The sequence below is a fragment of the Sinohyriopsis cumingii genome, unplaced genomic scaffold (genome assembly GCF_028554795.1).
Source record: "Sinohyriopsis cumingii isolate HCF-2022 unplaced genomic scaffold, ASM2855479v2 utg002725l, whole genome shotgun sequence".
NCBI classification, from domain to species: Eukaryota; Metazoa; Mollusca; class Bivalvia; order Unionida; family Unionidae; genus Sinohyriopsis; species Sinohyriopsis cumingii.
The window spans coordinates 421,227-448,333 of NW_028316283.1; the positions used below are offsets into that span (position 1 = coordinate 421,227).

General features: G+C 34.7%; 2 protein-coding genes across 5 annotated transcripts in view; one reads left to right on the forward strand and one right to left on the reverse strand.

Moving 5' to 3' along the window:
- Nucleotides 1-1,677: 1,677 nt before the first annotated feature.
- On the reverse strand, nucleotides 1,678-24,958 carry LOC149770075 (F-box only protein 30-like). Of its 2 annotated transcripts, none has more exons than XM_089949442.1 (3): nucleotides 24,870-24,958; nucleotides 8,884-10,596; nucleotides 1,678-8,020 (listed from the first exon to the last, which is right to left on the reverse strand). In XM_089949442.1, exons 2-3 carry the CDS (start codon nucleotides 10,573-10,575, stop codon nucleotides 7,862-7,864), a joined length of 1,851 nt encoding a protein of 616 aa, XP_089805568.1. In that variant the 5' UTR covers nucleotides 10,576-10,596; nucleotides 24,870-24,958; the 3' UTR covers nucleotides 1,678-7,861. The 2 variants fall into 2 exon arrangements, with proteins under 2 accessions (XP_089805568.1, XP_089805567.1); XM_089949441.1 differs by lacking the exon at nucleotides 24,870-24,958 and adding an exon at nucleotides 16,416-17,980.
- The window catches only part of LOC149770076 (C2 domain-containing protein 5-like), a 163,840-nt gene continuing 161,680 nt past the window's right edge, over nucleotides 24,948-27,107 (forward strand). For 2 of the 3 annotated variants that reach the window (XM_089949438.1, XM_089949440.1), the window contains exon 1: nucleotides 25,010-25,123. The gene's annotated coding sequence lies outside the window, so the exon portion shown is untranslated. Of the gene's footprint in view, nucleotides 25,124-27,107 lie in introns of all 3 variants that reach the window. The other variant, XM_089949439.1, reaches the window with a different exon arrangement.

Here is a 27,107-nt window from a genome sequence, read left to right on the forward strand (position 1 = left end):
GCAGTATATGACAACATTTTGTCAATGCAACTATTGTTCGTGGATTGCTGTGAAACTGTATAATGGTCATTATCATCAGATATGCATGCTGACCAATGATTGTACTCATGATTTTCACAGGAGTTAAGCCCTCTTTTTAAAACTGTAGAAGCATCTCAATCATGGAGACAAGGTTTGATGTAGGAGAGAAAACTATGGTGGTGCTCTACAGTTTCGTATTTTGCATATGATTAAAATTTTAAATAAAAAAGAATTTCCCTGTGTCCTCATTGGTTATACAAACCTTTTAAAAAAGACTTGTATATCTGAGGTATTGTTCAAAGAACCATTACTGGTATTATGAATAGCAAAAGTCAGATCAATATCACTAGTCCAGTAAGTGTACGAAGTTTCCTAGAGATATCTTAAATGGTTTTAGAGTTAAACACTGGAAACTAAAATGTAGATAATGGATGGATGGTTGAAACAATAAATGAAAGCATTGAAAACATTCTAAATGAAGAATTGTGAATAGCAGAAGGCACATCTGGACCACTAATCTAAAATGTGAAATGAATTTAATGAATCTTGAATTATTCTGGAGTTATGCTCCATAAATGAGAGTATGAATGAAGGATATATTGATAAACAGACAAATGTATTAAAATGTAAGATGTATTAAAACTGAAGAATCGTGAATGGCAAAAGGAACATCTTGTCTAATACGTGTACCAAGTTTCATAGGGACATATTAAATGATTAATTTTGAGTTTTATCTTGGAAACAAAATTGTGGATAATGGATGGATGGATGGATGGATGGAAAGAAAAATGGGAAAGAAACAAAGAGTTGAAACAAAAATCATGGATGGTAAATCTGGACCACCAGTCCAATAAGTGTACCTTACCAGTAGTCCAAAATGTGTACCAGACCACTAGTCTGATACGTGTACCTGACCACTAGTCCAATATGTTTACCTGACCACTTGTCCGATGTGTATCAGACCACTATTCTAATATGTATACCTGACTACTAATCCAATACATGTGTACCTGATTGTGAATCCAATATATGTAAACCTGGGCAATAGTCCAATATGTGTACTTGATCATTTGTCCAATATGTATACCTGAACACTAGTCCAATATGTGTACCTGACCACTTGTCCAATATGTATACCTGACCACTAGTCCAATATGTGTATCTGACCACTTGTCCAAAATGTGTACCTGGCTACTTGTCTAATATGTGTACCTGACCACTAGTCTGATACATGTACCTGACCACTTGTCCCATATGCGTACCTGACCACTTGTCTAATACGTGTACCTGACCACTAGTCCAATACATGTACCTGACCTCGAGTCCAATATGTTTACCTGACCACTTGTCCAATATGTGTACCTGACCACTTGTCTGATACGTGTACCTGACCAATAGTCCAGTATGTGTACCTGACCTCTAGTCCAATATGTGCAGCTTACTAATAATCCAAAATGTGTATCTGACCATTAATTCAATATGTGTACCAAGTTAGATAGAAACATCTTAAACAGTGCGATAATTATGTTCTAGAAATGGAAATGTTTGTGGATGAACAGATATATGGCCTACGGACAGGCAGGCAAACAGATATGTGGACACAGCAAGATTTATATCCCAATGTAAAACATACTAGGGAGGATGTGTGTGCAAGAATCTAGTTTAAGCTTTTTATTGAGAAAAATCATATGCACCACTATAATGAATGCAGACATGCCACAACAAATTTTTTTATAACTTCATTTGAAACAGTATTAGTAACTGAAACAAGCATATGAGGAGTAATACAAAGAGGATTTTAATTGGAAGGTACAATTCATTATAAAATATTTAAATTTTGTTTATATATCATTACAAGTATGATATGAAGGCACATACTAATTCATAATGTGTTAATAATAACAAATGGGTTTCAGTCAGCTACATCACACAGCACCAATAAATGATTCATAAATTATAAATGTTAACGACTATCCTACACCAATAAATGATTCATAAATTATAAATGTTAACGACTATCCTACACTAATAAGATCACGAAACAATACAAAAAAGTGAAAGACTATGTATGAATAGTGAGCTAAAATTGATATATAATACCGGTACCTTAAAATTGTATATTTTTTTTAGTTTTTTTTTACACATTTTATGAATTATGTTTGGGGGTATACTCTAGGTATTAAAAAAAAATGATTCCAGCTGATTCTTAAATGCAAATACATGTATTTGGTTATTCTGTCATAATATTGGGTTCATTGTTAAAAAGCAAAAACATCAAAGGACCAAAATTAATTGTGATTATTGTGGAATAATAATGTATGAACAAAAGCCCCTCAAAGGGCCTGACACTCAACTGTCCAAAGAGAATTTCCAGAAATTCATGATAAGACCATTTGCATTTTTAACTGCTGAGTGTTGAAACCATCTGATATTTTTGAGTGATAAGACTGTTAAATTAGCTGCTCTGGCAGCTATAATGGATGTTGTTGTTGTGGGGTTTAACACCACATTTCAGCACACGATAGGCTATGCATGGCGGCCAGTATTAACGGTGGAGGAAGAACCCAGGAAAAGCCCAGGAAGAACCACCAACCCACGAGAAGCTACTGGCAAGCTTTCTCACATACCCACGTTAGCCGAACCCTAGACTTGAACCCACGCAGACAGAGGTGAGATGGCAGTGATCCATAACAGAGAGCGCTTTAGACCACTCAGCCACTCGGGGCGCACCATTTTCATTTAGTACAAACTAGACACCCATTAGCAGCCTTTTAGTCAAAACCCCATGTTGATATTATCATCCACTGAGGAAAATTAGTGAATAGATTTTCAGTATTTTCATTGTAGCAGCCATATTTGAGGTCAGATTGGGACAGTTTTCATTCAGGGCAAACTAGAAATCATAATTAGTCTTCTGGTGAAATTCCATGTTGTTACGACTTTCCTTTTATAAGTAGCAACAACAAGATTTTCAAGTTGGCTGCCATTGTGGCCACAATGGATTTCAGATCAGCATCATATTCATTTAATACGAATTAGACAACACAAAGATGTCTTCTGGTGAAAACCTGATGCTAAGATGACTTTACGTCAGAAGTAGCAATAAGATTTTCAAGATCGCCACCGTTGCAGCGAAAATGCATATCAGATCAGATGAGTTTTAAGACCAACTAGACAATGTTGATACGACTCTGCCTGTCAGGAAGAGTAGCAACAACAAGATTTTCAAGATGACTGCCACTGTGGCCACACTGGATTTCAGATTAGCATCATATTCATTTAGTACGAATTGGACAACACAAGATGTCTTCTGGTGAAAACCTGACGCTAAGATGACTTTACATCAGAGAGAAGTAGCAATAAGATTTTCAAGATCGCCACCATTGCAGCAATAATGCATATCAGATCAGATGAGTTTTAAGACCAGCTAGGCAATGTTGATATGACTCTGTCTCTCAGGAAGAGTAGCAATAACAAGACTTTCAAGATGGCCGTTGTGCTCACCATATTGTAAGTCACATTGGCACAATTTTCATTTTTAACAACTAGACATCATATATGAAGTAGACATCATCTTTAGTGAAAACCCTACTTTGATATGACAATTCAGGAGTGGAGATGACAAGATTTTAAGCTTGTTGCATTGGCAGCCATACTGAATGTCAAATGAGCACCATTTTCATTTTAGGACAAATTAATGTTTATAAGAGATTCTCTTACAGACAATAATTGTTAAGAGTTGGAACTTCATATTATAATACATTTCATATATAATTTGAGGAGTGAAAAAATGTTTTTTTTTTAAAAACCCAACAAAACAACAAGAATCTTTATCTAAAACTTCATGTCAAATTATGAACCGGAAAAAAAGATAAGTAAAAAATAATAAACAATAATAAATACAGGCACACATTACCAAACAAGCTAATAAACCCGAAACAAAAAAGCATCACCTCAGAAATTCACTAATTGTACTGGCAAAATGTCATATCCTACCATCACAAACAATAACAGATAATAAAGGTAACTATCATTGTATAATGCAGCATCATACAAAAGTAGAATGGTAGAACCATAAAGTACACTCATCTATTATTTATTTAAATAAATTGATGTATCTGGCCATTATATAAATATCTCCTTACACCTACTTGTGCAAACATTTCTATCACTTTCAGCCAAGACTTAAAAAATATGAGATACATTTCACATGAAAAAGCATTCAATAAAAATCCTTCATATTAGAGCAAAATAAACTTTTGATGTCCCACTGATGATATGTATATCGTGCAAATTAGTTATGTTTACATTCAAACATTCAATTAATGAATAAACACTAATTTGTCTTGCATACAATCTGTTCACATGATACAGTTTTTACTTGCACACTCCGTGTATAAAACACACATTAGCAATCACCAAGATGACTATTATACAATATATGTTCACATAATGTATTCTTAGTACTGCATTATTCTCCATGTATAAAATGCATATAAACAATAACTAATTTGGTTTGCATGCAATCTGTTCACATGATCTGTTGTCAGAATGGTTTACTATAATCTGTGTCTGTAGTACTACATAAAATTTTTAAATATTGTTGACTATTTATTTATTATGATCTGATGTCTGGAACACCCCATTGTTGACTATTTATTTACTATGATGCTGATGTCTGGAACACCCCATTTAATCTGCCTTGTTGACTATTTATTTATTATGATCCTGATGTCTGGAACACCCCATTGTTGACTATTTATTTACTATGATCCTGATGTCTGGAACACCCAATTTAATCTGCCTTGTTGACTATTTATTTACTATGATCCTGATGTCTGGAACACCCATTTTAATCTGCCTTGTTGACTATTTATTTACTATGATCCTGATGTCTGGAACACCCCATTTAATCTGCCTTGTTGACTATTTATTTATTACGATCCTGATGTCTGGAACACCCCATTGTTGACTATTTATTTACTATGATCCTGATGTCTGGAACACCCAATTTAATCTGCCTTGTTGACTATTTATTTACTATGATCCTGATGTCTGGAACACCCATTTTAATCTGCCTTGTTGACTATTTATTTACTATGATCCTGATGTCTGGAACACCCATTTTAATCTGCCTTGTTGACTATTTATTTACTAAAAACCTGATGTCTGGGATGCACCATTTAATCTGCCTTGTTGACTATTTGTTTATTATCATCTATATTTCTGGAACTCAAAAGTTGTTGACTGTTTATTATGATTGATCTGTATGTCTTGAATTCTCAAAAATTGCAGGCTATATGTTTACTAAATAATGAACTTTGGACTGCATAGAGAACATACACTTCTTGGAGTCATTGAGACCTTGACATTGAATCCTAAATCAAAAGGTGACCTTCCTGTCTCAGATGCAAGCCATCCACAAAATTTTCAACGCAACAAATGCTTAACTTGTGTTGTTTTGTGGAAACAATTTTTCAAGTTTGAACCTTTCAACCTTTGATAAGTTTTTGCATGATAAATATGTTTTTTAAACAGTTGAAGATATATGGATGTCAAATCTAAATGTGAAAATTTATTTCATGATATCAAAATGACTTTGTAAAATTAACCATTGCTTTCCCATTCTTGTACCTACTGGATATTTTATATTTTAAAAAACCAATCAAAAACTAAAGGAATTGAAAGTATGAAATGCTGACTGATTAATTTCAGTAAAATGTCATGAAAGTCATATTAAGTCAACTGCTAAAATAATTCCCACTGCTATGCAAAAAATGTATCATCTTCCATAATTGCAGTAATAAAAACAAGGCCAATTTTTCAAAGTATGTGAGGACATCTAACCAATTTAGGTTGTCCAAAATCTGCATCCAGTTCACTGTGATTTGGTAATCCATCACTACATTGCCAACAATAACAATGGTTTTACTATATAATGAATTTTACAAATGAAGGAATTCCCTTTGTGTACTTTTTAGTATACATTGTTTTACTGAACATTTCCTTATAAAACCATATCAAGTGAACCCAAAAGTATTTGTTATAAGAGAAACCACTGAGTTTAACAGTGGCAGTCCCAAAAGGGTGTGTGTATGTGCATGTCAGAAGATTATACCTTTTACTGATCAAATAGGATAGTAAAATCGTTGAAATTAATACATTTTAAGCAAAATCTTAACCAGTCCTAAAAATTGAACCTGGTTAGAAAAAGCCTAGGATCCACCTCTGATTTAGAATTTACATAACATAATTTTTACTGAATAAACAATTTAATTTTGTTTAAAAATCTGACTCATTCTTTAAATAGGTGAGAGCAATCAAAATATTGGATTTTTTATATACCTGAAACTGATTACTTACAGAATATCTTGAAGAAAAAAAAAGTCAGAAGACATCTAAGCAATAAATATTGAATATAAATTATATATGTACTCAAAAAATGTAAAGTGAGGACATAAGTCAGTAAACAAAAGTCAAACATTCTTGCTGTCTTTAAAGGTTTTTATATTTGCAATGAAAATTATGATGGAGTTTTTCTTGAGTGATACTGCATGAAGTAAGGAGTGCAATTATCACTGAGAAAACACAAGTTGATATTTTCTTATTAAAATGTATTTATTATATACTAAATTTTTTTCTTTATCCAGGACTGATTCTAAAATGAACCTGTGTCATCTAAACAAAGCATGGACAGAAAAAAGGTATTTATGTTTTTCAATAGATAGCTATTTTTGAGACTCATGCATGTTACAACCTTAATTACCCCTTAATGAATTTGGTATAAAAAACAAGGGCAGAAAAAAGGATATTAACTACTCCTGACCAACTTGACTGAATCCAATATGCAAATGCAGATCATGACCAAAGCTGGACAAGCCAATGTCAAGACTTGACTGAACCAACTGTATTTTCATATTTTTTGCTTTATAAGTCTCATATTTAAGGGCCATTTCCCTAAGACTTCTGGTCAAAGAGCAAGGGTTGGCAGATCTGCTACTGGTGCTGATGGTGCAAACTTACAAACTAAGGTCAAACACCATCCAAGGGATCTGGTTCCGGTTGAATGGTATTTTGTCACTCAAATATAAAACATTTCTCTATTCTACAAAAACTTTTCTACTTGTTTCAAGCATTTTTAGGTGCATTTTGGGCCTTTTATTTTCAAAAACTGTAATTGGTACCATAGAACTAGCTTTGAGTGCCAGATTAATATGCATGTGACTTTTGCTCTAAAATCAACCAACATCAGTATAATTAGGGACTTGTAGAGCTATGATAACTTCAGTTAGGGACAAAGCTGATTATTGTAAACATGCTACTCTGCAATATAGCTCATTACTGCAGATATTAGAAACAAATTAACATGGACCTAGGAAGGCATCTCAATTTATACAATATCGGCAATCTGTATATTTTGCTGATACCTCTGTTCTGCTGAATCTGATGACAACACATTGCAAAGGCAATCTATGATAATATCACAAATATTACTTATCACATATATCATTCTATAGACCTGTACAGTTGCTTCAGTTTCTAGGGCATGAGTTATTTCACAAGTGACAAAGAACCACAACCAGTTTAGTTTCTCTTAAAATTTCAAGAGAACAGTAAACTCTTGTGATGAAACTGATCTTGAAGACACTGGCTGCTAAACATCCAAAAAGAAAAGTATACATCGTGATACTGTATCAGGTCATTTGTATCATGAATCATGACTAAATGGGTGATATACACCTTTGATATTCTGCCCACAAGCTGCAAAACTAAATTTACCAGTATAATTGTCTAGAAGTTGCTGTTAACTGTTGAAGAAGCCAAACTGTGGTGTGTCAACTTACTCTAGGTTAATGGCCTTGAACGGTTCTGTTTTGATGTTTTTATGATCTGGTTGGTTAAATGGACAAATTTTCAGGTGCTCCGATACAGCAGAAAGACATGATTGGTTGATTTTCCATTCTGTTATTGGTGTAAATGATGTACTAAAACTCCACCGCTGAAATAAGAATTATTACAAATTTATTTATTTTTATTAGAATGTGCTTCTTGCACAGACATAAAAAGACTGCATCATTTGCAGGTAATTTGATACTGTTTTACTAAAGCCATTATCTTTAAAATTAACACACATTTCTAACTTTCAATTTAAAAAGTCATACTGCATAAACTATTTAACAATTTAGTAATTTATGAAAGTTTTCAAATAAAAATTATTGGGCAATGTCTGGAGAAATATAAAAAGTTTGTATGTTCATTTCATGGAACATGTTTTGATTCATGAGAGAAAATTCTGTACATGAGAAAGTCATACATATTATGAAAGTTGACAAGAGTGCAAATTACTTACTTTACTCAAATATTTTAACAGAACTGCTCAAAGAAAGCTAAACAATTAAGTTAATTATTTTTTTTCCATATAATACCTTACTTTAGTAAGACAGTGTTCCACTATGGTCCACTCTGCCTGGAAACACTTGTATAAGGTTGTGTAAGGCATTTCATTAGGCCTTTATGAAGAGCCATGCAAATTATGCTGTGTACACCACTGACTTTAATGTGAACATCGAACTTCAATGTGAAAAGTAAATGGTAGGCAACAAGCATTCAGGTACAGTCTGATCACATTCAAATCTCCACATTCCTACGAGATCTGATGGACTTTTTTAAGAGGTCTAGTACTTTTATTTACCTCTTTATCCACTGATCAAATCTTAGCTTTCAAATTTCTGTTTCTGTGGAGATATGATTTTAATCAGACTACATTTCAGTGTCACGAGTTGCCATTCCCTTTACAAGCTGATCAACAGTGATAAAATAATTATGAACCAATAGATGTATAATGTAACCAGAAAGACTTACTTTATAAGCCACATTCCACAAGAAGGGGTTTTGCTGTCCTGATTTTCGCTTTTGCCATACAAGGCAGACAATTCCTTTTTTGTCAAGAATGCTACAGCAAACATCTCTAAGCATACGTGATGTAACAGACAAACTAATGAGACTAAAGCTATCTAGATGTTGTGCGATTTTCTGCAGAATTTCAAATGGAAGTCTAGTTAAAATATCACACTGCTCTGGAGGTATAAAAGCTGGAGATGTCTCACGTGAAAAATAAGACTTATATTTTGGCACAATCTGAACATCAGAGTCAAATTTATACGAAGTATACACCTCTGGGGTTGCTTCCCTTAGTCTTGATTCTGCAGTTACTAAGTCATGGCTATGATCATGCTGATCTAAATTCAAGCAATCAAGAGGGTAAATTATGTTATCTTCTTCCTGATCCATGTAAGTGAGAGATTCCAGCCCCAAGCTTTCATGAAAGGTGCTATGAATGACTCGACTGCATGGTACACTTGGACTCAGTCGTCGGAAAGTGAAACAACACCCGAGATATGATAGAGGACATCGCTGCTCAAGCCATCCATTCAAGTTGTGTTGAATATCATTGTGAAAATTCTTCTCATGCCAGGGATACTCGTCTCTGCGGAACTCTTGTGAACACATGAAAGTGAACATTTTGATTGGCTTAGCCAGATAGGAAGGAAGATACTGAACATTTAGGTCAAGCCCTAGAATTTCATGTAGTTTCTTTTTTGTTTTGTAAATGCTGATTTCTCGTTTGCTATCATTTGTCTTTACACCTACAGCACCCATTGACATAGAACCATCATCACATTGGGACAAAAGCTTGCTATCGGAGTCTAAAGACATGCTTGAAGATGTATGGGATTTTGATTCACTATTCTCGGTTTCTGCTCCCAATGATCCATTTTCCATCATTTGCTGATGTTTTTGATTTTCTTCTTCTTGCTGTTTATACAGTTCTGCAAGTTTAGATAAACCTTGTTTACCAAATGAATAGTCAATCATAGCTTTCATACTATCTGGAGCTTTCCTAACAGGTGAACGTAAGTGTGAGCATATTGTTTCTTGAAGGCCAGGTATTGGTCTTGACTTGTCCCAAGGTACCCCCTTATCTTCATCCGACATTGTGTGTGATGTCTCTTCTGAGTCTGATTCCACAGATACATAAGAAGAAGGGAAAGGAACTGGTGGAAATTTCTGAGTCAGAGGATTACATAAAATCTTACGTGTTCTTTTTGGAACTTTGAAAGACTTCATTAACATTCTTTGATCTCTCATTGCCAATGCAACATCTAACTGTGTACATCGAACATGGGGATTATCTAAAGGTAGTGGTGCCTTCCATCCTTCCTCTGATGAATGCATGGGCCATCGGTTCCACTGAACTGAACACGGAATTACACTAGCTGGGCATACATTTAAATGAAATTTGAATTTTTCCCTTCGCATTACAATGGGGCAACCATTTACATAGTTAATACAATGTACTTTTTCTTTAAGGCAGACAAAGGAGTGGTCATTAATTTTACATAAATGGAGGCGTGCCCCACAACCTTGAGGACAGTATGACATCTCACAGCTGTTGATCTCATCTGGTGTGATGTTACAATTTCTCAGAAAACACATCTCACAATGAATGTGCATCTGTGATAGTCCTTGGTTCAGGGCATCAAGCTCAGTCATTTCTGTGCTTGTATTTCCTCTCTGAAATATAGAAAGGTGAAACTTTTTAAAAAATCTGACAATTCTGAATTTACAATTAACATATTGTAACCCTGTTCATTTTGACTTTGCAGCTTCATACCTTTTTCATTTGCTGTATCAGTGTTCTCCCTTCGCTAGTAAGCTTTAGAGTGACCACTACAACTTGATGTCAACTCAGATGGTTACCATTACAGCTTCCTTGAACTGCTACACCTCCCTAATGAGCCCCAGTACAGGATGTCAAAATACCATCTATACTTGCTTATAAGTCAAGTCAAACTGTAAACAACAAAGATCCCTATCTGCCATAGCATAAGGTACCTGCAGATCAGGGTCTATGTTGTTTGTTCTACTGATTACTCCTAACAAACTGCACAGATCCAAATCTGGCAGCACAACATGTGATAGCAGATCTGGAAATGCGCAGTTTGCAGATGAACTCAACTTATAAGCAAGTATATATGGTAGTTATTTACTACCCAGTACTTTCCTCATGGTTAGCAAGTTTCTGCTTTGCTCATGTGCTGATTGTACAGAAATGTCACTACTGAGATACATGATTGCATCACAAGCAATTTTTCTTGGTTTTTTTATCCATAGTTTTTATTTGTCATATCTAAGTATCAAATAGCAACCACAAAAATACAAGGCACCCGAAATACTACAGTACATACACAAAATACTTGGAGAAAAATAAATTTATATATTCAAATTAGGATGTCATTGATACTTTCCCATTTGTTCCTAATTTTCCAAATTTACTCTTAATGGGGAATAAAGATTTGTGGAACATAAGCCAATATTTCTATGGTAGCCCATGATATTAAATTAATAGCCCCCATAAAATCTGGAATATTTTTGTCATAAAATGAACATTTCTACTTTTTGAAAAACAAATGCAACAATTAATTAGTACTTTTATTTTCTAGATAGTTCTCATGGCTAAATGGTATTAAATACACTGTACATAACACCCAATAGTGATTTAAATTTTAACCAAAATAAATTGTATTTAATACCAAAAAGTGAATTAAATCTTAGCCAAAATACACTGTATTTAATACTAAATAGCAATTTAAATCTTAACCAAGATACACTGCATTTAATACCAAATATTAATTTAAACCTTAGCCAAAGTACACAGAATTTAATACCAATCAGTTTTCTTCTTATGCCATTAACATGTAGCAAGACTGCTATAACTTCATGTCAACTCACAAGCTGTTGATACATCTTACTAGCCCAGCATTGCAGCCCAGTTACAACCTAGTACACAGTGTGCTGATTATACATTTATGGCATTATTCATATGCATGATTGCTTGCTGATTATTCATTTATGGCACTATTCATATGCGTGATTGCTTGCCGAGTATACATTTATGGCACTATTCATATGCGTGATTGCTTGCCGAGTATACATTTATGGCACTATTCATATGTGTGATTGCTTGCCGAGTATACATTTATGGCACTATTCATATGCGTGATTGCTCGCTGATTATACATTTATGGCACTATTGATATGCGTGATTGCTTGCTGATCATTCATTTATGGCACTATTGATATGCGTGATTGCTTGCTGATTATACGTTTATGGCACTATTGATATGTGTGATTGCTCGCTGATTATACATTTATGGCACTATTGATATGCGTGATTGCTTGCTGATTATACATTTATGGCACTATTCATATGCGTGATTGCTTGCCGAGTATACATTTATGGCACTATTCATATGCGTGATTGCTCGCTGATTATACATTTATGGCACTATTGATATGCGTGATTGCTTGCTTATTATTCATTTATGGCACTATTCATATGCGTGATTGCTTGCTGATTATACATTTATGGCACTATTGATATGCATGATTGCTTGCTGATTATACATTTATGGCACTATTCATATGCGTGATTGCTTGCTGATTATACATTTATGGCACTATTCATATGCGTGATTGCTTGCAGAGTATACATTTATGGTACTATTCATATGCATGATTGCTTGCTGATTATACATTTATGGCACTATTCATATGCGTGATTGCTTGCAGAGTATACATTTATGGTACTATTCATATGCATGATTGCTTGCTGATTATACATTTATGGCACTATTCGTATTCGAGATTGCACCACAAACATCCACAAGAAGCTTGATGTTTTGTTTCTTTGCTGGAATGAACATAATAAAATCAACAGTTCAATTTTTCTTACTTGTTGTTTAAGTCAATAAATGTGTCTTCCAATTAAATTAAAATGTAATATTTCACTAAAAAACCCACAACCAAAAATTAAACAAATGTAGTTCAGAATGCATCTGCATTCAATAATGAACTTTGCCTTCTCCCAAATATAAGTACCCAGTTTAATCTCAAAATATGAAGGAAAAACTGGTTTTCCTTTATTGATGTATTAAGATAATTCCTTATCGTGTTAGACATCGATGATCTATTAATGAAGTTAATCTGAGTTTTCATGATACCTTGGTATGAAGATCTGATTTGATATTTAGGCCAAAATAAATGTGTGTTTCTGGTCTGCTGACCATCCTTGTTTTTTTAATTGCCAACACTAGCACTTGCACTTTTTCACCCCTCAGGTCAATTTAAACAAAAAAATCCTGAAACTGATTTGTGCATCTATTTGAGTTGGTTTTACTCGGTACTTGAAGTATTTAGTACACTACATATATAAAATGTTAAAAGAAAAAAATAACCTACCTACCTAAGCTCATTTTAAAACCAGTGCAATAGGAAACATATTTTTAAGTTGGTGCCTTAATGTTAATATATTGTACATGTAAGGGATGTGATTGATCTTGTACATGTATGTGTAAAAATAAATAAATTGCATTGCTTTGAAGGGATGTAGACGAATAGACAAAAATAAAAGAAACAAGAAAACTAAAGATAATACTGAAAGAAACTGAAATTGGTCCAAAAAAAATTATTTTAATGACATTATAAAATAACAGACAAATGCTCATATTTAAAACTTACAAAATTGGTGGTGACTTGTCCTCAATATTATTTTAATGTCTTTTGAATATTTATTTCTGTTTTAAAAAATTTCAGAATTTGTTTATCAATTAATGTATGTAATGTTTTGATATCATACACGAGTCTTACTGTATAACAATTTCACACCACGGAAACTTGTGCTCCAGAGTTAATTTCTGTTGAAATTTGTGCTATTTTCTGCAAATATAAACAAAATCAATACAATTACATTTTACATGACCTAAAACAACATGACAAAACTGCACTGTACACGGTGCTTCTGAGTTTGTCAGTCAGTGGCTGGAAGAGTGGGTAGGTACTTAGGCAGGAAAGTGGAGTTTATTGGCAAGAAACTTTTTAAAAAGAAAAAGTTATCATTTGCTTCTTCAATACATGATATATAATTAAAAGCCATTGATTAGGGGTACAGAAGTTGTTTCCTGTTGATCATGACTTTTGCAAGTTTGTAATGAAAGAAAGTGTGTTCGTAATTTTGATAGTAAGTTGTGATCCTTTTAAAGGGTATGAAGACAGCTGGCAGCAGTATTGGCAGGAAAACCAGGTACCACTGAACCTTGATAAATAAATATGTCTTGATAAAAAGAGGTTTACTCCGATTGTCGTTACTGATAATGACTATCAGAAGAAAAGGTTATTCGAAAGAAAAATGTGTAATTCTATGTACTTCCAAGTTTAGTGAATTTCGATTCAGAGAGAGAGAGAGAGAGAGTAAATTTTCAAGCAGAGGGTCTACACCAGTTGCAGCATGAAACCATTTACTGCACAACCATCACTGTTCATAGAAAACCTCTGTGCAGTATATTTTGATGAAGCAAAATAAAAATTAGGTATATTTTTCTCAACAGAAATATTGCATATAATAAAAAATTAGTAACAAACGTGCAGTAAGTAGTGAGATTTTTTATCTACATTATCTAGTGTACATTAATTTAAGATTTTATATTTGTTTTCAATACCTTGTCAATTGTGAATTAATTGTTTTTCAAAGGTTCCGTAAACACAGGAATTATATAAACGCAAAAACAAACACATGACAACAGTACATAACATAGGACAACAGTACCTAAAAATAACAGGACTGACATACAATTTGGATGCAGCTACTACAACACAAAGGTTGATACGACACAATGCAATAATAAAAGCAAGATGAAACACTATGATACTGCATAGGTTAACATATTTATCATAGAAAAAATAAACATAAAGACATGAAGATATTAAGACATTATTACATATCAATCATTACATATCAATCAAATCACATAAAACAATTATACATAAAACTAAAAGGACAAGAACTAAAACACGATACACCATATCACAGGACATTGCATTAAAACTCATTTTCTTAGAAATAGTGACTTTCCTACATACACCCCTCTGGGGCCCTGAGTGGCTGAGTGGTCTAAAGCACTCTCCATTACGGATCACTGCCATTTCACCTCTGTCTGCGTGGGTTCGAGTCTCGGATTCGGCTAATGTGGGTAAGTGAGAAAACTTGCCAGTGGCTTCTTGTGGGTCAGTGGTTCTTTCCAGGTTTTCCCAGGTTCATCCTCCACCATTAATTCTGGCTGCCATGTATAGCCTATCATGTGCTGAAAAATGGTGTTAAAGCCTACAACAACAACAACATACACCCCTCCCTATTTAAAACATGAATCACATATAAGAATACTTCATCAACATTATTTAATGGGGGGGCTGGCAGTTCCCTTGGAATTTTCATCTCAAAATATTCAGGGTATATCAATCAGTGATGAAATGCAAGCAATTTGTTTATTATACTTTTCTAGAAAGATTCATCAAATTTGATATGTTTTATACAGTCTGCAGGCTTAAGCACCACTGTAACTAAAATGCACATCCATATTCAGATTAACAAATTTAATGCCTGGTACATGGTTTTCAGCAAGAACAATAATAAGAACAATAACATGGATAAGAACACTGAACGCCATTACACTAGTTCGCCTTGTCCGAATGGCTATTTTTAGAAAATTATATCACTGCGTGTGACATTTCACAGAGGTAAAAAGTACAAGCGCAATTGGAATTAAGTTTTGGAACAAAAATTCTCAAACCATTTCTTTTCTATTTGTGTATATATCCACAAGTGTTTTTTTAAAATTTGGTGTTACTCTAGAGGATTCACAAGGGTCTGACCATTAATTCTTGGGGATTGGAATTCTTGGAGAAAAGAAAATTCCAAAAGGTTCCACAAAATCCAAGCAGTGTTTCTTTATTTGTTGATTTATAAGGTGTCCTTATTTATGTCCACTAATATGTAAAATTCTTTCCTATTCATTTATAACTTTCTCCAATTCAAAAAGTTCATTTCAATCAAAATTAAACCACTTTTCCTGAAATTACTGTAACATTAACAGGATTGCATTCACCATTTTGGGCACTCAAGGACACATAACTGTTACAACATACATTTACATTGTCCACATAGCCATCTCTGGTAATGAAACCCTGGTAGTTGTAGACCATTTTGCAGTTCCAATGTGGTGCCAGTCTTTTGATGGATTTGTTCATAACTCATACACTACAATTTTTATATGGTGCTAGTTCACTCACTCAGTACTATTTCACATCTAGGATTTTGAGCATGGATTTATCTCTGAATTCTATCATATACTTCTTCTGTAATTTCCAAATCATCACCTCTTTGTGCTTCATTATTTGCTCCAAAATAAATGACACAACTGGAAATATAACAGTAGTAAAATTCCTAGGAATGTTCTTTGACAAGCACCTCACATGGAAACAGCACATTGAACACTTACCAATAATTGTAACAAAGATCTCAATTTACTCTTGTACATCACAGGGACTGACTGGGGATCCAACCAGGAAAACCTCCTTACGATATATAAAACCCTAATTAAATCAAAACTGGATTACGGTTGCCAAGCATGTAACTCAGCTAAGCAACCTGTACTACAAACACTTGACACTATCCAGAGAAAAGCCTTACTATTATGCACAGGAACACTCCCCTCAACATCATTAGAAGAACTACAAACACTAACAGGAGAACTAGCCTTAAAATTACGTAGGCAAGAACCGCTCCTCCGATACTCCATTCGATTAGATACCCACCCAGACAACCATCCAGGGATCGTCCTGGGCTTCGCCAATGTCGCAAATTGCGATTTTTTTCCTTATTGGCGACAAAAATATCCCATCTGGCGATTTTTTTGGCGACATACTTTTTGGTTATTTAATTTGTACATACAATCATGGATTTGGACTGAATAAATTTAAAGCCAGAACGAAAGGAAGCCATAAACTTGACTAAGCAATGCATTGGAATCAATCTGTTACACAAACGATCCTTTGTTCTTATTGACAACCCTATCTTTACAGTGCATTGTTACATCATAATCTGCTTATGCTGACATCTGGGCTGAGTACTGTATGCTGCGATACAGTCAATCATGCTACCGCACTATACCTACAACTGACCGACTTCTGAAGACGCGAATAGAACAGATACAATTAATTGTATGGCTAATTCTTCTGTGTTTTTTTTTATACATATACCAATACAATAATTTTGCTGAACCTTCATAGAAAACTGATAACCTTTGAAGTACCGACTACTGTGTATAAATACAAAGCAAATGGAAAAAAATCTCAATCACAATTACATCTGTCGCCAGTGCAGCATTTTACTCATTGATCTTTTCCTTTTGCCATCAGTCCCGTGTTACGGCTGCAGAGACTTAAACTCCGCAACAAGAAATAGCAAAAAAAAAAAACAAAAAAAAAAAACAGTTTTGCATAATTAATAATAATTATTTATTTCTCAAAATACAGGAGTGAAAGAATCCCTAAATTGGGTGTGAATTTACGCTTATATATACGGTCCAATATTGCCAGGTGTTGACTCGTGTAAGTTTCATTCGTGGGAATGGAGATCCTATTTTTCTTGTCGAGAAAATTTATACAGCATTCAGTGATCATTCTTGGGATTTTGGAAGCAATTCGCTATAAGCTTTGTGAAGCTAGCCATAAAGGGGGGGGGGGGGGCTGCTGAGAGACTACTGGTGTCACCTGTCAGCACTGAGGACTGTGAACGTGGATTCAGTAAGATGAACCTCATAAAACCTGACATCAGAAATAAGCTCTGCATCTCATCTCTCGAGAATTTAATGAGAATCAGCATGTACAGATGTGAAAAATTAGACTTTGAAACTGCATTCAACAAGTGGGCAGCCCTAAAATCGCGACGGATCTTCATGTAACACTTTGTAACATTTTGTTAATGCTTGTTGTAATTAAAGTATTAACTAATCCATCTTTTGTAATTTTCATTGCCTGTTACATTAATAGACTAAATTAACACTTGGAAAAATGTACACTACGTTTTTGGCGACACTTTTTGAAAACTGGCGACAAAATATTGAGGTTGGCGATTATTTTGGCGACAGCTTTTTAAAAGCCAGGACCATCCCTGACCATCCCACCAAAATAGATATAAACAAGTGTAAAGTTGTCTTCAAACCCAAAATCGTACCCACCACACCAAGTAGCAAAGTAATCCTTGAACTAAGAGAAAAGATACCTCTACTAAAAAAACAGGTAACAAACAATACAGACCAGAACAAATCACCATGGTTAAAAAAACCTCCAAGGATTAACATTGAAGCTACCAAATTAGGCAACAAAGGACAAGAAAACTTACTAAAACCTGTGCTGGTAAACGAAATCAACCAAAAATACCCGGACTATGTTAAAATATATACCGATGGATCAAAAACAAACAACCCACCAAGAACAGCAGCAGCAATAGTCATCCCTGAATTCAATATAAAAACGGGATCCAGATTATGACTATTGCTCCATTTACACCACTGAATTCTGGGCTATACTTGAATCACTACAATGAATCAAAGACAACCAAATACCTAAAGCAGTCATTATAAGCGATTCCCTAAGTGTTATCAAATCAATCCAAAATCACAATACACACTCTAGGGAACAATTCCTCGACAGAGCATGCCAATTAATCGATGATATCACCACAGCACATCAATTAGTCGAGCTCATGTGGATACCGTTACACATTGGAATCTCTGGCAACGAAACAGCAGACAAAGTTGCACAAACCAAACTAGGAGATCAAAACTCTATCAAGCTTAACTATAGCTCTACAGAAGCACTAAGCTTCGCACAAACATACATAGACCAAAAATGGCAAGATTTTTGGAACTCCTCCACAAATGGTAAAAAGCACCATGAAACCCCAAAAACCGTAGATAGGGACATACAGCTACCCAAGGGTACATATTTAGAACAGAAAACCATAAACAGGATAATAACTGGAAAAACTAAACCAGCAAGCAGTTTTGGAAAGTTTATAGGACCCAAACCAGCAACCATTAACTGCTTTAACTGCCACACCACCGAAGATCTACACCACATATTCAATATATGCCCAAAATATCAACCCGCTAGGAAAATATTTACCAAAAACCAAAAAGAGACTGGATCACCACACACATACCCAGACTTACTTATGGACTCTAATAAAAATAAACAATCATCATATAAAAATATAAATAAATTCATAGACTCAGCTGGACTTAGGAACAAAATATAATTACTATCCCCAAAAAACCAAAAGACCCAGTAACTAGCTAAATAAATTTAGAAGCCCCCACATAAAACCCATAACATATCATTTAATTTTATAAAAATATTAATAAATAATTCACTTACGAAGCACCTATCAAAAACTAAGGAAACCACAAAATCGGATGTTCTAGATGTCCTTAAAGAACCATGTAATCGGCTAACATTCAATCTCTAAAAACATTAATAAATAAATAACTTAAAGAGGCAATATCTAAAAACTTATAAATAACATAATGTAGGAAGCACACCCTGAACTAGTAATACCATAATAACCTTGAAAATCTCTCTTCATACATGCTTTCTACTAACAACCTTAATAAAAAGCATAGACCCCCCCCCGCTTTAAAACAATTTGAAGAAAATAAACCCCAAAAAACCAACAAGAAACACCAGGTAAATGCAACAAGAAACCAGCGATATGAAGCAACCAGGACCATTCCCAGGCTCTCCTTCCCACTAATGACAGCCAACCATTCAACTGTAAGGGACCTTTATGGACCCACAGATGGAGGCCAAGCTATCAGGGTTCCTTGAACCCATAAAAGCCTGGGGGAGGTGGCACCATTCCCTTCCCCATGAACAACTAGCAGGCTGCGGTGCAGTCAGAAAAAGTGGCACATGCACAATGGTGCGCAGGCCACTATAACTGAACTCAACAACAACAACAACAACAACTGGAAATGTTTTCAAGATTGTACATGTTAATCTCATCATTTATTGTTTGTACAGTGGCACATGATAGTGCTCATAATTTGACATTCTTTTTCAACTATGACATTTTCTGCATGAAGAATGGAGCAACCTACTACCTAGCTATCTATTATAACAACACTGTCCTTTGGTTCTTGAGGTTCTACTTTGTAATGAGACTGATAGTGGCAGATGTTTGGGCACACTAGTTGTGTTGCTTCCATTGGCATGGGCCATATTTCCTTGTGCACTGGCTACATTGTGGAGTTGTATATTTGACTGGGTAACTGGTATAATCTGTATTGCCTACAAACTTCTTCCACAGCAGCAACAATATGAATATCTTAGTGTTTTCTTTTTAAGTCTGGACTTAATTTTCTCCCCAAAGAATTTCTCAGTTTGTTTTTGAAGTCTGTCTACTTGTCAAGTACTCATTAAGAGATCGGTGTCTCAGGTGACTAATACTGTTTGCCCTGAACAGGATTTATGGGGTTCTACAGTTTGGCACTAGTTCCAGTGTAGATAATTTGCAACAGCTGCTTGTTCTGGTCATTGTCAGATCAGTATAGCTAACTGATTCCAGCTGGTTTTCATGTTATCAGAGAGTATGTGCATCTCTAACATTATAAACCATATGCAGAATAATGATTAAATAAAATTAGACTGGATAACATCCTAATGAAGATTTTGCTTTTCAAAACGTTAACAGAAATCCCTTTAACTCCTAAATACTTTTTATTTTCATTAATAATAATAATAATAATGAGGACTTTGTATAGCGTCTAATCTTTAGAAGCTCTAAGCACTTTACATTAGACAACACCTATAAGATAAGAAACATAATAATATTATTACAAAAACAAACAACATGAAAATTAGAAAAACATTAAAAAAATAAAAAACATGCTGAGAATATTTCAGGTAGCAAACATTATTAGTTCTTTAAATTTGTTCTTGCAGTCGAAATAAGTGAGTTTTGAGAACCCTCTTGAATGTGATCACTGTGTCTTTGTGTCTAAGTTCAGTGGGCAATTCATTCCACGTTGCTGGCCCTGGTATGCAAAAGAACACTGTCCATATGACTTTGTTTTCATAGTGGGAATAATGGGTATACGATTGTCAGAAGAGGAGCGTAAGTATCTTGCTGGTGTGTACACATGGGTGAGGTCAGATAGGTATGTTGGACTAGAATCCGACAGTGAAATGTAGCACAGAGAACAAATTTTGTGTTTGATTCTAGATCGAATGGATAGCCAGTGTAGGGTACAGAGCAGCGGGGAGGTGTGCTCTGATCGTGGTACTCTAAGTATGATCTGAGCAGCTGTGTTTTGAACTTTTTGAAGTTTCTGGAGTAGGTATTGAGATGAACCAGACAGAATTGAGTTACAATAGTCCAGTCTTGAAAGTACTAATGAACACACAAGTGTTTTAGTGGCATCAACTGAATGATATTTGCAAATTGAGCTGATGTGTCTCAGCTCAAGATATGCAGCCTTGCATATGTTCATGACATGTTGGTGCAATGTGAGAGTACTGTTTGTGTGAATTTAATGTTGGCGTTGCTGATATTTATTGTTTGAGGTAAAGGATGTGAATGAGAAAGTCTTTGTGTTGTGATCAGAATGGCCTCAGTTTTATCATCATTCATCTGCAGCTTGTTACAAGTCATCCATGATTTCACATCAGAAATGCACCTCTCTACACCTTGGAAGGTAGCATCAACTTCAGTTGGGTGGCTAGATTTGCATATTTGGGTGTCATCAGCGTACAATTGGTGAGACACTGGATGATGATTTATGACACTTGAGAGCGACTGAGTGTACAGAATGAAGAGAACAGGTCCAAGAACAGACCCCTATGGAACACCACAACATAGATCAACTGGGCTGGAGTGTATTCCATTTGCAGATACAATTGTGTCCTGTTGACCAAGTAGGACTTGAACCACAGTAAGGCTGTATCATGAATGCCAAATACATGCTGGAGACGATGAAGTAATATATCATGGTCTATTATGTCAAATGCTGCAGACAAATCAAGGAGGGTGAGGACTGTAATCTTTCCGCTATCCATAGCAGAGAGAATGTCATTAACTACTTTTAGAAGAGTAGTGTCAGTACTGTGGCAAGGGCGATATGCAGATTGTACATTGCTAAAAAGACTATTTGAATTTAGATAAGATACAAGCTGGGATAGAACAACCTTTTCTAAGATTTTTGAAATGAATGGGAGATTAGAAACTGGTCGGTAGTTCTTTGAATCGTTATGGTCTAGTGTTGGTTTCTTCAGCAGAGGCTTTATAATGGCAGTTTTGAAAAATTATGGGAATTCCCCAGATGAGAGAGATGTATTAATAACATCAGTTAGTGAAGGCAATACTGGATCTAAGCACTCAAGCAGCAGTGATGTTGGAATTGGATCAAGTTCACATGACTTTGGTGTACTCTTCATCACGACTGTATGTACAAAATCCATAGAGACCAGTTCAAATGCTGCTAATGGTTGCCACTCAAATTCTGTATCCTAACTGTATGGTGACGATGAGTCAATTGAAATTGTGGTGTCAAGTTTATCTCTAATGGTTTGTACTTTGGAACGGAAGAAATCTGCAAACATGTCCGGAAGGTCAACTGGAGAGAAGGTAGTTGGAAGTGGTGTTGATTTATTCCTTGACATTAGTTTGTTAGTAATCTCGAAGAGCTCTTTGCAGCTGGAACTTTCCATGATCTTAGTAGTGTAGTGGGCTGATTTCGCTGCATGGACTATATTTGTGACATTCTTCTTAGCAACTTCATAGATTTGCTTATGAATAGTGAGTCTGGTGGAAAGCCAGAGCCTCCCAGCTTTACAGCGGTCTCTTTTAGCAGTGCAAAGCTGGTCCCTAACATTGCTATACCATGGAGAACACTTATGAATTAATACTCTGCACTTGGTAGCTGGGGCATGTTTGTCAAGTAATGAACGCAGACAGTTATCAAGTTGTCCTGCGGTAGGAGGTAAGCAAGTTGTTAGGTTAGGTTTCTGACAATCAAAATGTGTTGCATAATAAATCTGCCTTATCATTTTCCTTTGTTTTGGACTATTACTTCCAGAAGTTATTAGAAACATAAATATGTAAATGTTATCAAGATCCATGAGGAATATTTCTCTTTCACTGTGTAGATTAATCCTGTAGATGCATCATTTAAACTCCCTGAAAGCAAATTCCTCAAATGATGAGCTAGTACTAAATTCACTTTTATCCAGGCTAATTTAGATGCTGATATGGTTGAGATGCTTCATCATCAATGTTTAGAATCGAAGTCCAACCTAAAAACTGACTACGATTTTCTTAGGAAAATGATATGTCTTGATCAACACATAATAACTATATCACAACACAATGCTAGATAAAAAGAAATTTTGATTTACTAAGAATACCGTCACATTTTATTTTTCTGGGCAAGATCAAGTTGCCAATGGCCAGCCATTTTGGTCCCCCGTGTAGTATTTCCAACAAATAATTCCATTATAAATATAAAAATTCCACATCCATTTAGGGAGAAATTTTTCCACACATTGTTTGGATGAAAAACTCATCATTTTTGCATAGGCAAGATGTGCAATACTTTGCAAATAAGCAGAACCACACTGACTCATATACAGTCCAGTCAGTTTGCCAAAAAATATCTTATAAACAACGATAATTCATATTATCTTATAAATTTTATAAGATATCTCATAAAATTATATACTGCATAGTATACGTAGTTTTTGGAATTGATAATAGTTTTGCATGTATGTGATTTAGATTTTTAACACAGCTTTAACAATTTCAGTCATATCGCTACAATGTCTGAAGTGTGGCAGTTTATAACACTGGGGTATCATGCCACAGACATGTAGCATGATGTCTCATACAGTTACATTATCTTGATACCAGGCCAACCAGTCCTAACACTAACCTCTTTATGCTGAGCGCCAAATGACGCCACAGCTAGTACCATATCTATAAATCTTTGGTATGACTCAGCCGGGGTTAAAATCTACCACCTCCTGCATCCAAGATGGATCCTCTAACCACTTAGGCCACCATTCCAGTCGATAGTCGTTTTGCACAGATGCTCTTTCATAATGAACCACATCTGTTTGCTATGATTTTTAAAATCACTAATTAGCAAGTTGTTGGTTTTGTTTTTTTCCATGATGCATAGCAAGTCTGAATATCCTCTTTGAATGAATCCTATGGAGCATTTCTATGGTCATAGAAAAGTCTGGGTTTTTTTTCAAACAAATTAAGGTTTATAGTAGTTATATTGGCAAATGCTGGAATAATAACATCTAACAATTTAAAAAAAAAACATGTAACAGAAACATGCGTTACACATGATTTCGTTTCACAAGAGCCAACTTTAAAAAAAGTGAAAAAAGCAGGCAGGTGTTTTTGTTTTGTTTTACTGAATTTAAATGACTTGATTAAAACCATTATCTTGCATGAGATCTGACAGGTTTTCTTGTTCTGAGTGGTGGTGAAGGGTAGTTTTACGTGCAAGACCTCGACGCTGATATTTATGTTGTTGGCGTCAAGCACTAAAACATAAACAACATGTGCTATGTCTTACATTGTAGGGCTATGGTATAGCCATCACAATCAGTATACTTTACAATATCTTTACTCAACGATAGAAAGTGATTAAAAACTGAACATTGGATAACTTCTTATTAATTAGTGGTCACCTATAAATATTCACTTAAGTCGGGAGCGTCAATTTGTATCAGTTCAATTTGCAAATATGGAACGTGGAAGAAATCACAACCAGAAATAAAAAGAACTGGGCGCGGCACTGAAGTGCAATAGAGAAATTACAAGATTTCGTTCTTTAATAATCCTAGTTTCGAGAGTTGAACAAACTTTACCTACTTCTTACCTTTGCACCTAAAATTAACCAAAATGAACTCTCTTAATTGGTGAACCAAACAATAAAGACTATTCCAAATAGAACGTCATCATAAAATGGGGCTCATGAATTCATAGCGGAAGCTCTAAGCGTCTTGCTGATCTGTCGAAGTCTGGGCTGGTGTCTTGATAAAGTCCAACATCTACGATTGCTTATAAGAGTAGTTCATTCCAGATGACCAGGTGCAAGGATAAATAATTTAATGCATATGTTTTCAATATAGGGTATATACTAAGATTCATAATGTAATGGTAATGTATGATAATAAGATCGTCAGGTCTGATAACAAACACCGAGAGAAACAGTACCAGTCGATACTTTATCAATTTACTGCAGCGGTGTTCTGTATTTTCGAGGCTGTTTAGAGCTTTGTGTTGATGCCAATAATAAAGTTCGATATATATTTCTTAAAGGTTTAAAGTTCAACAGAATGCTATAAAGTTGAAGCTCAGTAAAATGATGTCACTAGCAGTAAAAGTTAATTTGAAGCTATTGCAAATTATTCTTACAAACTTCATCAATACTGTCATATTGATACTCATAGTAGACCGACAAGTAGGTCTTCTTTTTTAATTTTTTATATTTTTTGATCACTGTCAGAAAAATAAAACAGAGACCTACTTGTTGGTCTAATACTCGTATGTACCAGACGTGGTGTTTTTCGAAAGCTGAAATACGCTCTAAAACCAAGATACAATGAAATACGCATATTTTGTCTACCATGATATTTAAGAAGACAAATTTATTATAATTTTAGTTTGTTAAATAATGATAAGAAGCAAAATTAAAGTTGATTTAATTGATTTTTGTACGAATTATTTATATTTTTAGCCATTTATAGCACAATTTATTTATAGTAAAAGTCCTGCAGGTCATGCATGAGCATTTAGTTATCCTAATATAAATTGTTGTTTTAAAATTTAATACTAATTTTAATTAACTGAAGTCTAGTTAATCCAGCACCTTAACTGTCATCAAGAAGTGTCCAGACAAAACTTATTGATCGCTATGTACTTTAACAGTGGTGGCCTGGTACTAAATTGGATAAATAAAAGAGGACATCAGATCTAATTGTTACAGTACAGGGTAGTGAGACTTTGTTTATCAACATGCATAGCTTTCATTGTGACATCACAGCATGTGACATTCAGTATGTATTTGTACTGGAAAAATGTCCATTTACTTTGATGCTGATTTTTCTAAATGTACTTTTGGGGGCATGTAAATAAATGATGTTTCAAAGGAATATGGATGTATGAGGATAAAGTGAATATAATTGCCATTCAAAGGTTCGTGTAATTAACTTCTAAAAATTGACACCCATTACTGAAATAATTGGTATTGAATGCCTAGATGACCTGTAAGACCTAATAAAACAAAGTCACTCCATCATATTAATGATTGGACAATTAGGAAATAAGGTGAATTGTAATATATACATGTACTGTGTGACCCTGCTATAACATGGTAGTTTGGGTCCATAGAACCCGACCGTGTTATAGAACTGTGTTATAACCATCCAAGTCAGTTAACTGATGAAACTGATGCATTTTCCTAAATTATGGCAGGCGGGTGTGTGTGTGTGTGCTAAAAACGGGAGCACAAATCATGATTTTGATTAAATGAAGGCAAGCTAGTCTAAAAAAAACATTTGTATATAGACAAGTTACATTTGTGTAGTACAATCTATAATCCATAATAAATTCATGAATTCAAGTATAGATCATATGTTATAAACTTCATCTATGTCTCACATCCTGTTAGAAAACACAGCATGTATATATTACAACAAATGATAGTTCTCGTTTTGATCTATATCCAATTGTCACTTAACAATTCACAGCACTTGTCGCAAGTAGCACATGGCTGTAGCTGTTTACATGCTACATGTACATGTACTTTAACTGGCCTAGATGTTGGTCAGCTGGAGACAGAAGCCTCTTGCTGAGGCTACTCGGGGTATGAGGCTATTGATAGGGAATTGAAAACTTGAACAAAATTAATAAGTTAAACAAAATCTTTGCAAGATACCACGGTACCACCCCATCGTCAATTAATTTGACTGCATTTTATGCCACCGTTGGTAGCTACCATAAACGTACTTTTTTCTCCTGCTGAAATGAACCATTCATGGTCAATAATCATGTTCCAGACACTTTGGTAAATGCAACAGTCTATCAGATTCCATTGCTTTTATTTCAATTCAGT